This window comes from Phaseolus vulgaris, chromosome 5, assembly GCF_000499845.2.
Source record: "Phaseolus vulgaris cultivar G19833 chromosome 5, P. vulgaris v2.0, whole genome shotgun sequence".
NCBI classification, from domain to species: domain Eukaryota; kingdom Viridiplantae; phylum Streptophyta; class Magnoliopsida; order Fabales; family Fabaceae; genus Phaseolus; species Phaseolus vulgaris.
The window spans coordinates 13,175,066-13,187,810 of record NC_023755.2 but is presented as its reverse complement, the minus strand read 5'-3'; the positions used below and the strand labels follow the sequence as shown (position 1 = coordinate 13,187,810).

Here is a 12,745-nt window from a genome sequence, read left to right as displayed (position 1 = left end):
GGGTGCCACGTCGTCACTTCCGACTATCAGGGCGGTACACAAGCCCCCCAGTCTTAAGCGAAGACTTGTCCAGCGAAAAGACTAAAAGAGTCACGCCAATACCGATCTACGTGGCACTGGCGCGGAATTTCAAGCGGTTGTACCTTCTGCTCCTCTGACGCTCCACCAAACCCCTCACCCATCGCTCGACACGTGGCTTCATCAACGGTTACCTTCGGTTAACGTTTGCGCTTCCCAAACCCATTTCGAAAAACCCTTAAACCCATTTTCGCTCCACTGTTCCATCGCTTTTCTTCGTATTCTCGAACGCTCCAACCTTCTTCTGCGAAAAAAGCTCTCGACGTTCTTCAACTTCCCGAATCACCAACATTCTTCATCGCCTTCCTGATCATAAAAAGGTACTTCCTTTCCTTCTTCTGCTGGGTTTTACTGCATTTTAACCGATTCGCATCATCCTGTAACTGTCTGGTGCATACGTTGTGGGTTGATTTTGCTATTTCTCCTTCTTCGTAACTTAGGGCTTTATCTTTGTTGCAACGAACCTTCGTTCGTTCGTCTTTTCACCCTTCGTTCATGGTTAGAGTTAGCCCCTACGAGTCCTGATTGCCTTTTCCTGTCTTCTTCCTTTGCAGCTTCCATCATGACTCGCTCCAAGATCACCCCAAATCCACCTCCTTCATCACGAAACCCTTCTTCACAAGCACGCGACCCACCGCGAGCGCGCGATGCTTCATCTTCTCAGGCTGAAAGGCCTGCACCTTCACGCCCCAACCCGGCCCAGGCCACCCCACCTGTCACCGGAGGAGCCTCTGTTCCCCCACCAAACTTCAAAACATTGTACCCCTGGGCCAACTCGACCCTGCTGAAAGAAACGTCTTCCGTGAACACTGTTGGGGCAGTTCTGCGGTTGACGAAGGGGAACGAACCTCACCAAACGTTTCACAAGGAGCACGACGAGAAGCTGACAGTGCTACCTTGCCCGCCCGAGCTGCCGGTCTGCGCCGATGACAAGGTGAGCAACGACGGGCCCTTCTGCTTCGTCTACACAACCTTATTCACGAAGGTGAAACTCAGGTTTCCCTTCACCCGCTTCGAGAGGGAGCTCCTCACCGAGCTCAACATCGCCGCCGCCCAGCTTCACCCCAACAGCTGGGCGTTTGTGCGAGCGTTCCAAGTGATGTGCGACCATCTGGGGTTGCCCGCATCCGTAGATGTATTTCTCTTTCTCTCACCACCACCTTGATCTGCTTCGAGTTCTTCGAGGACCAACTCGAAATTCGAATAGGTTAGAACATTTAAACTGTTGTTTTAGTACTGCTTCTGTTTAACTGTTTCTGAGCGTCTTGTGCGTTATGCGCAAGACTTTGGTTTTATTTAAGCCCACCGATCATCTGCTTTGCTGCATCCTGCCTTATGCACTTATTTTCTCTCTGAGTTAACCCATGCATTTTCGCTATATGCAGATAACATGTTGGGCAAGGGTATGCTCGCTGAATTGAGGGCGCTCGCCCGAACCCACGGGTTGGCGACGGGCTCTCAAACAGTACCAAATTCGGTGGTAGAGATCGCCGCCGTACAGGGCCGATCACCACCTAAGGGCCCAGCTCCCTCCGACGTCCAACCCGCCGCGCATCGCAAAAAGCTTGTCCTTAAAAGGCCTAAGAGGAAAGCTCCCCAGGTAATCCACGAGGAGGAAGAGGAGGATGACGAGGCCACTGAAGATGGCCTCGTTACGAAGAGGAAGAGGGTGGCACCTTCTTCACCACCTGCACCACCCCCTCTTCCCACATCAACGCCACCATCTACGCCTGCCCCACCTCCAACCTTGCCATCTGCACCAGCTCCTGCCTCACCTGTCCAAGCCATTCCATTGGCATCCGCACCACCTGAAACTGAGGCCGCCGAGCCAAACTTCATGGAGGACCCCCCGAGCGCCTCCACGCCATATGTATCAGCTGGAGGGGTTGCTCCAATCGGGGATGAGGTTGCTCATACCTCTCCAATTCTAATCACCGAATCCCCGACGTCGCCACCACGCCCAGAAGCGCATACTGAAGCACCAACTAAAGAAGGTGGCGACGAAAACCAACAACAGGCGCACCTGGTGCCTCTCCAAGCAGCAAACCTTCCTCTTGAGGTTACGAGGATGTGGGAGCCTCTTTCTGCCAAGCTGAAGACGATAGCAGAAGACATCCCCACCATCATAACCAGAGCTGTGGAGAGTTCCACCAGGAAACTCCAGGACGACCTCTTCAACCTTAGAACTGAGAATAGCACCATAAGGGTTGAGGTGGAGAAGTTGTCCTTCAACTTGACACTCGCGGAGGTTGAGCACTCCCGAGTAGAAGACGCAATGAGCACCGAGCTCAGATTGGTGCGCAAGGAGGCCACTGATCTCCGCCATAAGGTGCAGCAACTGGCTCAAGAAAAGATTGAACTGGAGAGCAAGATTGTGCCTTATCGCGTCAAGGTGGCTGACCTGGAGGCTCTCATCAAAACTGACGCCGCCAAGGTGAAGAAATTGGAGCAAAGGTCAGCCGACCGAGAGACCCTCCTTGGAAAGGTGGAAAAGGCGAGGGATGACGCCATGGCTGAGCTCGCCGAAGCCAACAAGGAAAAAGGGGAGCTCGCTACCGAATTGGGACAAGCGCAAGCAGAATCCAAGAAGGTTGCTGAAGACCTTCTCCAGGCTCAAGAAACCAATGAACAACTCAAGAAGCAAGTTGAAGAGCTGGAGCAGCAGAATAAGGAGCTGAAAGAACAAACTGAAGATCTCAAGAAATGGATTGAGGAACTTCAGAAGCAGATTGAAGAACTCAAGCTGAATTCTGCTCAAATTCTGGCTGCTGGATTCGAAGCTGCGCGGGAACAATTTGCCTGCTTGTTCCCCGACCTGGACCTCAGCATGGTGTCTCTTGATAACGAGGTAGTGGATGGAAAAGTGGTTCCCGCTGAAGACTAATCGATTCTCTCCATCTGCTACCTTCGTGCCTTTCCCTTGTATATAATTCTGTAATAAACTCGTATTTTCTTGTACATGTATTTTTGAGCTGATACTTTACTTAATGAAATTACTTTTGCATTTCTTCTTGTAACCTCTTCGTCTACCTCTAACTTTCCTTGCGTGATTTACTTCAAAGAAATAACTTAGTAATCTCGTAGGCACGATCTTGTACATAGCTGTTTCGAACCATCTCAACCTCGAATAATAATCACATTTAACAACTCGTAAACTTAAGGCAATGAACCTTAGCGTAAAATGATACTTCAAGCAATGGACTTTAACTCAACCCCTGGCTTTATAACGTCGCTACACCCGATCTGCTTCATCAAAACGGGTCTTTGACTTCTCGCCATTGCTTGAACGTTTCCTGGTCACCAGAGACTCTTGGCAACACCAGCTTCTTCCTGCCTTCACAACTTGGCCATTGTTCTTTCATCTGGGGGTAGAGGCGCCTTTCGGATCCTTCTCTACCTCCTTGTTCTTCAGAGCAAGAGACCGGGTGGCTAGGCGTTCTCTTCGAACCTACCTTAGCCACCCTCAGAACTTCTTCCACCCTCTACACCATACCTGAACTCGTTCGAGACGAGAAGGATTTTATCTTGCCTGAACTCGCTCATAGGCGAGAAGGTCTTTAACTCGCCTGAACTCGCTCATAGGCGAGAAGGTCTTTAAATCGTGCCTCTACATTGCCCCAGGGGTTACATCTCCTCCCCCCCCCCAGAAACACTGAGGACTTTTCACTGGTGCCTCTACACTGCCCCAGGGGTTACATCTTCTTGCACCCAGAAACACCGAGGACTTTTACTGGTGCCTCTACATTGCCCCAGGGGTTACATCTTCTCGCCCCCAGAAACACTGAGGACTTTTACTGGTGCCTCTACATTGCCCCAGGGGTTACATCTTCTCGCCCCCAGAAACACTGAGGACTTTTACTGGTGCCTCTACATTGCCCCAGGGGTTACATCTCCTCCCCCCCCAGAAACACTGAGGACTTTTCACTGGTGCCTCTACACTGCCCCAGGGGTTACATCTTCTTGCCCCCAGAAACACCGAGGACTTTTACTGGTGCCTCTACATTGCCCCAGGGGTTACATCTTCTCGCCCCCAGAAACACTGAGGACTTTTACTGGTGCCTCTACATTGCCCCAGGGGTTACATCTTCTCGCCCCCAGAAACACTGAGGACTGTTACTCTTGCTCGCCTGCACTCGCTCGACGGCGAGGAGGTCTTTAACCTGCCTCGGAACGCACACGGGCGTTGAGGTCTTTTAACTGGTGCCTCCGATCACCGAAAGACGATGAGGACTTTAGCTTTAACTGGTGCCTCCAATCGCCGAAGGACGATGAGGGCTTAAAACTTTTTTAGAAAGCCTGCAATATATCTTTACTTGCCTTAAATCACGTATAAGTGACAAGGTCTTTCTTCAAAACTTTTTGGAAAACAGCAAGAATGCAATCTGAAAACGCCTTATACTTCGAAAACTCTTCTTTTATTGGGTGGCCTCATTAAAAACCCTCCTTAGGGAAAAAAGAGTGCCCCCTTCAGACTGTTTTATCAGAGACATTGTAATATAACTTTTGTGTTTGTCTTTACTTACAAAGCTCTTAACTATAGTACAACTTCAGGTGCGTGGCGTTCCAGGTGCGAGGAATCGCCCCTCCTTCCAGCGTCTCTAAGCGGTAGGCGCCGTTCCCGAGCGCCTCGGTTATTCTGAACGGTCCCGTCCACTTAGGCGACAGCTTATTCTCCATCTCGTACTGGTGGGCTTTCCTCATCACCAGGTCGCCTTCTCCGAACTGCCTTGGCATCACCTTCGAGTTGTACCTTCGTTCAATCCTTCTCTTCACCGCCTCAGCTTTCAGTCTCGCCTCTTCCCTGACCTCATCCAGTAGATCCAGGTTCAGCCTTCTCTCTTCATTCGAGTCTTCCTCTACGAAGTTCTGGAATCTCGGCGAACTTTCCTGGATCTCCACTGGAATCATTGCATCACATCCATAGACCAAGCTGAACGGGGTCTCATGGGTTCCTGACTGTTCGGTGGTGTGGTACGCCCAGACTATACGGGGTACCTCCTCAGCCCAGCTTCCCTTGGCTTTCTCGAGCCTCCTCTTCAATCCTCTCATCAACACCCGATTGGCTGACTCCACCTGGCCATTTGTCTGAGGGTGCTCGACGGATGCAAACACTTGTTGAATTCCCACCCCTTCGCAAAGCTTCTTCAACAGGTGACTTGCAAACTGAGTCCCATTGTCCGACACCAGGCGCTTGGGCACACCAAACCGGCACACAATGTTCTTCCACACGAAACCTTCGATCTTGTGTGCGGTGATCTGGGCCACTGGTTCTGCTTCGATCCACTTGGTGAAATACTCAATTGCCACCACCAAGTACTTCATCTGCCTGATCGCCAGCGGGAAAGGTCCCAGGATGTCGATTCCCCACGTATGAAACGGCCAAGGGCTGTAAATCGACTTCAACTCCTCGGGAGGCGCCTTGTGCCAATCGGCGTGCTGTTGGCACTGTTTGCAACACTGCACATACTTCTTGCAGTCTTCCTTCATCGTTGGCCAGTAGTAGCCTGCACGGAGAGTCCTCGCGGCCAGAGCTCGGCCCCCGACGTGGCTTCCGCATATACCTTCGTGGAGCTCCGCCATGATTCTCGTGCACTTCTCGCCATGTATACATTCCAGGAGCGGGTGAGTGAACCCAAACCTGTACAGATCGCCATCAATCAGGGTGTACTTGCTAGAATTCTTCTTTACCTTCCTAGCCTCAGTCGGATCCAGTGGGAGAAGGCCATCTGCCAGGCACCGCTTGTACTGTGTTATCCAAGTATCTGGCTCATGGGTAGCGCAGACCTGCATCACGTTCACCTTCTCTCCCCGACATGCTCTAATTCTCGGCGATCTCAGAGTTTCTTGCGTCAGGGACTTATGGCTTCTCGCTGCTTTCTCCGTCGACTTGCTTATCTGAAGGACCAGGTGATCTGCCACAAATTCTCTCGGCGTCTTCAGAGTTTCTTGAATCAGCGTCCTCTGCCTACCCCCCTTGCCTGAACTGGCGAGCTTAGCTAGCAAGTCAGCTCGGGCATTCTGCTCTCTGGGCACATGCACTACTTCAAAGGAGGCAAAGGAACTCTTCAACTCCTGCACATATTCCAGATAGGCCGCCATTTGTGGATCTTTAGCCTGGAACTCGCCTGTTACTTGCCCTGTGACTAGCAGTGAGTCACTCTTAGCCATCAGCACCCTAGCTCCCATCTCCTTGGCCAGCAAAATTCCGGCGATCAGCGCCTCATACTCTGCTTGATTGTTACTGGCTTTGAAGGCAAATCTCAAAGATTGCTCGATCAGCACGCCATTGGGCCCTTCTAAAATGACTCCAGCACCGCTACCCTGCTGGTTCGACGATCCATCCACCGAGAGTACCCAACGGAAGCCGTCCCCCTCAACTCGTGTCGCCTCAGACGAGAGCTCGACCACGAAATCTGCAAAGATTTGCCCCTTGATCGGGCCTCGGGGCTCATACTTGATGTCAAACTCTGACAGCTCCACTGCCCATTTCACCATCCTTCCCGCAACGTCGGGCTTCTTCAAAACTTTCTGGATGGGCAGGTCAGTCATCACCAGTATGGTGAAGCTATGGAAATAGTGGCGCAACCTCCTCGCCGAAAACACCACAGCCAGCGCAGCCTTCTCCAGGGCCTGATATCTCGTTTCGGGGCCCTGCAACACCTTACTAACAAAATAAATAGGCTTTTGTGCCTGATCTTGGTCTTGGGCGAGCACCGCACTCACCGCCCTCTCAGTTACAGCAAAATACAACCTGAGAGGGATCCCCACCAGCGGTTTGCACAAAACCGGCGGGCTCGCCAGATACTCCTTCAGCTTGACGAAGGCTTCCTCGCACTCCTTCGTCCAGGCAAACTTGTTATTGCGCCTCAAGCACTGAAAATAGGGATGTCCCTTCTCTCCGCTAGCTGACACGAAGCGAGACAGGGCTGCCATCCGACCTGTTAGCTGTTGAACCTCCTTCACCGTAGCTGGGCTCCTCATCGCCAAGATGGCGGCACACTTATCAGGGTTGGCCTCTATGCCTCTTTCAGTCAAGAGGAAACCCAAAAACTTCCTAGCTTCCACGCCGAAAATGCATTTCTCTGGATTCAGCTTCAATCTGAACTTGGCGATCGTTGTGAACAATTCCTCCAAGTCGGCAACGTGCTTGCTCTTTTCCGGCGAGGTCACGACCATGTCATCGACGTACGCTTGCACGTTCCTTCCCAACATCGGTGCAAGTACTCGATCCATCAGCCTCTGGTACGTGGCCCCCGCGTTCTTCAGCCCAAACGGCATCACCTTATAGCAATAGCACGATCTCTCCGTCATGAAGGTTGTCTTCTCTTCATCCATGGGATGCATCTTGATCTGATTATACCCCGAGAAGGCATCCAGGAAACTCAGCAACTTACACCCTGCAGCACTGTCCACCAGGGCGTCTATACTTGGTAAAGGATACGAATCCTTTGGGCAAGCTTTGTTCAGGTGAGTGAAATCGACGCACATGCGCCATTTCCCATTACTCTTCTTCACCAGCACGACATTTGCCAGCCATTCAGGGTACTGAACCTCCCTGATGTGGCCTGCAGCGAGGAGCTTCTGTGTTTCATCTCTAATCGCCTGCCTCCTCTCCTCGTTGAACTTTCTTCTTCTTTGTCGCACTGGTCTCACCAAGTTGTCCATCGCCAGATGATGGCACAAGAAGTCGGGATCAATCCCGGGCATGTCCGAAGTGGACCATGCAAACGCGTCCAGATGCCGCTCAATCACCTTGGCGATCTGGTCCTGGAGCTCGACCTCCAGAGATCTTCCCAGCTTGAAGATCTTTCCCCCGATCTCTTTCTCGAGCCACTGCTCGACAGGTTTTGGCCTGGATTCTCTGGCGATCACCGCCTTGGCGATTCCCTGCTCTCTCGCTTCCTCAGGGCGATTCCGCGCCTCTTCCTCCTCCAGACCAGCGTTCCCCTCCCCCAGCTCAGCGTCCACCATCTCCACGTCCCTTCCGGCGGTCTCTTCTGTTACCGTCAATCTGGGCTTCACACCGGGAGGTGGGGTGGTTGTTACATAACTCACTGATCTCTTGTTTTTCAGGCTATTCTCATAGCACTTTTTTGCTTCTTTCTGATCAGACTTGATCGTGATCACCACCCCCTCCATAGACGGCAACTTCACCTTCATGTGCCGAGTCGACGGTATAGTGCCTATCCTGTTAAGCGTGGGCCTTCCCAACAGGATGTTGTATGCTGAAGGAGCGTTTACAATGAGGTACTTAATTTTCTCCGTCCTCGACCCAGCCTCATCTGTAAACGTGGTTCTCAACTCAATGTACCCCCTGACCTCCACCTAGTCACCAGCGAACCCATACAGGCACCCTCCATAGGGCCTTAGCTGGTCAAGGGGCAACTCCAGCTGCGTGAAAGTCGGCCAGAACATCACGTCTGCCGAGCTTCCCTAGTCCACCAGAACTCTGTGGACCTTCCTTCCCGCCGTAATCAACGAAATGACTATGGGATCGTTGTCATGGGGCACAACCTCACGAAGATCCTGCTTGGTGAACGTAATGTCCACCTCCGGCGAGTGATCTTCAAACATATCCACTGTCATCACCGACCTCGCGTACTTCTTCCTCTGCGATGCGGTGCATCCACCACCTGAGAAGCCTCCTGCAATGGTGTGGATCTCCCCGTGGATAGGCATCTCGTGCTGCTGGGCTTCTCCACCTACTGGCTGGGAACTCGACGCTCCCCCCGTCCTCCTATCCAGCAGATAGTCATTTAGGAACCCGCTCTTAACCAGATCATCGAGCTGATACCCTAAGGACAAACACGAGTCCAAAGTGTGGCCAAAGCCCTGGTGAAACTCACACCAGGCGTCTGGCTTTGGTCCCAGCACCTTGTCGCCCACCTTCTCAGGCGCTTTCAACCTAGCAGATATATTGGGAATGGCGATCAGGTCCGCCAATCCCATAACAAACTTGTGCTTAGGCGGGCGATTGTATTCCCGGCGTGCTGGTTGCTGGCGTCCCTGACCCCTCCCCTTGTTCCTCCTATCATAAGGATGGCGAGTCCTCTGGTCCTTCCTGGCCGCCGCCGCTGTCTCCAGCACCCTTTGCGGCTGGATCCTGGTCTGGGCGCGTGGCCTAGCGGGAGCCACGCTCCCTCTCTTCTCGGCGACCTCACTCTCGTCGGCGATGTGAGCCACCGCAAGTCGCCTGACCTCAGCAAACGTTGCAGGGTGAGCCCTGATCAAGGCCTCGCAGAATGGTCCTGGCAGCACGCCCTTCTTGAATGCATAGACCAGCATTTCTTCATCTTTAGCCGGCGATCTGACCATCTGCGCTCCAAAGCGATTCAGGTAGTCTCTGAGGGACTCTCCCTGGTACTGCCTTATATCAAACAAATCATAAGATACCCTGGGCGGTTCCTTGTTCACGATGTACTGCTCGACGAAAACCTTCGAGAACTGCTGAAAATTGGTTATGTGACCGTTAGGTAGGCTCACAAACCACTCCAACGCCGTTCCCAGGAGCGTGCTCACGAACATCTTGCAATACACGGCGTCTGACCCTCCCAACAGCATCATCTGCGTATGGAACGTGGTTAGATGAGCCTCTGGATCCTCCACGCCGGTAAAGACAGCCTTGACAGGGACCACGCTCGTAGGAATAGGCGTGTCAGTAATCGCCTGAGTGAAAGGCATAGGAAAAACACGAGGTGGCGACGACGGCGCGACCTCTTCAGCAATAGGACGCCCTTGCTGCTCCTGAAGAGCTTGACGCAGCTCCTCAGTCACCTTGGTAAGCTCATCATTCCTGGCCCGAGAGGCGGCCAGGTCCTCATGCATTCGCGCCTGCTCTATGCGCGAGGCTTCCACAGTCGCCTGCAACGAGCGCATAATATCTACCATCTGCGCCATGGTCATGGCGGCGTCGCCTTCAGCAGCGACAGGCGCCACGGGGCTTGAACGATTGCTTCTCATTTTTCTCATGAACTTAGCGAATCACAGAATGCAGCGAACAACACTTACTTCAGCTACGATCGATTCAGCGATCAATCGGAAGAAACTGTGCGAAACTCCGCAAGAAAACTCAAGAACACCGCAAACCTTCAAAGAAACTTGCAACTCCACCAGAAACCACCGCTTCCTCCACGAAAAAATCGAACAAATCGAAGAGCCCAAACTCCACTGAACAAATCACGCGTAAACAGCAGAAAACCTCACTTCACCGAACAAAACCTCAAACGAACGGTGGAAAACGTGAGAAACACTGAACAAAAGCTAGATGAACAGCGAACAACGGTTGCACCAGCACACAACCACACAGAAAGCTACGAAAACCTCCAAGACTCTCGCTGCGGATGGGAACAAGTTTTACACGGCCCCACGATGGGCGCCTGATGATCCTGCCTGTTGACCAGAACGCTAGAAACTGCCTCGTCTAAGGATCGACTTGCGCACCGCTTCAAACGTCCGTCCTTCTCCAAGATCCACCTCAAGAACCTGCAAAAGAACAGAGCGGCGCCCCTGCGGCCGATCGCACTCCAACGCCTAAGTCAGTGACCGAACCACCAAATACTGAGAGCAAGAACGCTCAAGAAATCTCAAGGAACCGTGCAATGTTCTCTCTCACAGTGTGCTCTAGAACTCGCAAGCGTAAAGAGTATAATCTGAACGTGCGTACCTCAGAAAGTTCGTTGAGAACTCTTATATACCTGGTCACTTTCTCTCTCCTGGCAGTTACAGATCCGGACACGTGGCTCGCATCCAGTCGTACACGTGCCATCATCTGGAGCCTCCTTGACTTGGGCGCTGCTTCCATCTTCCATTTGGCTAAGTTACTTATGCATGGTACTGCCCAGTGCATAGCTAACTTGGGAGTGCGATCTCTACTGGAAATGGCGAGTTGGGATGCCTTCGTACATCTTCCCTGTGGTCTCGCCGGCCGCCTTCATAATCTGCACCACCTTCATCTTCGGCGATGTGCTTGTTCTGGCGATCTCCAATCACTTGGTCGCCTGAGTTTACCATCTGGCGACTTCATCTTCAACTGGGCGATCGCCTGGTATGCTGGAGATCGGAGCACGCCAACTTAATAACTGGCGACTACACGAGCCCCCCGACTTCCTTCCCTTCTGCGGATCTGGCGCCTTGTCAACACGCCTACACTGTAGCTGGGTGCCACGTCGTCACTTCCGACTACCAGGGCGGTACAACTTCCTTCTGTAAGAATTGATGGCTTAACAAACACCTCAGATAAGCGCTTAAGGAAGGCAATCAAATAATCCAACAAAACAGTTATCAGAATTTCAACTAGTTAAAGTCACGATTTAATCGATTGTTTATAGCAGCGAAAATATCAAACAGTTTGAGAGTTTGAGAGAAAGAGAGATTTACACACAAAGTTTATACTGGTTCACTCAATCCCTGAGCTACATCCAGTTGTCAGTCAAACCACTGAGTTCCACTATCAATCAATCACATATTACAAGAATACACCATAAAGAGGTGACTTTGAATCCCACAAAGCCTAATCACCCCCTTTGCACACAAAACACCTCAAGACAGAACACCCTCTGCCTTTACAGGATTTCAACAACAAACAGTATGTAGTATGAACAATTACAAGATACTAAACAGGATAGAAAACACCTAGATTTACAGAACCCGAGATCCTATGATCAGCACTTGTCACCACACAGCAAAGCTTGAAAGCACTCTTGCTTTTTTTAAAAAACTCTTTCTCAAATCTGAATGAATACTTGTTGTATTTTTTTCGTTTCTTTTGATTTGAAAACGAAGTTATATTTATAGCCTTTGAAAAGCTACCGTTGAAGGCAATTTTGTTTCACTAAAACAAATTAAAACAGGTTTTCAAAATACTGTTACGAAAACACACATTTAACCAGTTGAAACCACAATTTAACCGGTTGAATGGCTCAAGCAATTACACAACTCATTCAAAAAGCAGTTTCAAAACTTCCAGCCAGCTAAGTGACAAACAACCAATTATTTCGAAAAATCAATCGGTTGTTTCTCCTTTGCTTGGAAAAAACACTTAGTTGTTTTAAAACATATTTAATCAAGCTTTGTGTAGGCTTTCAAGGACTGATCCTACAAAGAATCTAAACACTCTAATCTAAACCCAAACCTAGAAAGCAGCACAGCTTCAGGCTTCATGTGGATTTGATACATCAAAGCTCCCATCTTCAACAATCTCCCCCTATTTGATGGAGACAAATCCTTGGGATGCTTCAGGAATGTTCTTTGTTTAGAATCTGTTGAATCATGAATTCATTGAACAAACACAGGGTAATCTAATCCAAAACAGATATACACCAGATACTAGTTCTCACTAGGTGACTTCCAGAAGGAACATCAACCAAATCAGATGAGAAGCTAGCACACAACACAGATGCATAATAGATAAACAATCAGTTATTTCACAAGAATAACCGGTTAAAATTTGTAAAATAGTTTTAACAAAACTTAAATCTAAACCAGTTAAAACAGTTAAAGTAGTTTATAATAGAAATGTTCAAAAGCAGTAAAAGCACAATTAAGAACATTACAAATCCCAACAATTTCTCCCCCTATTTCTCTCATCAAATAGACAAATGGTAGGATTAAAAACATTATAAAGAAAAAGAAAAAAATTGAAAGTAATTAAGCTAGAATGAAGGACTAT

The 12,745-nt window shown here is 50.3% G+C and overlaps 1 protein-coding gene across 1 annotated transcript; it reads left to right on the top strand.

The window, feature by feature from the left end:
• The first annotated feature begins 640 nt into the window (after positions 1-640).
• Positions 641-12,332, top strand: LOC137833984 (uncharacterized). The gene is made up of 3 exons (XM_068642052.1): positions 641-1,012; positions 1,481-1,984; positions 12,213-12,332. Exons 1-3 carry the CDS (start codon positions 641-643, stop codon positions 12,330-12,332), a joined length of 996 nt encoding a protein of 331 aa, XP_068498153.1.
• The last annotated feature ends 413 nt before the right edge of the window (positions 12,333-12,745 follow it).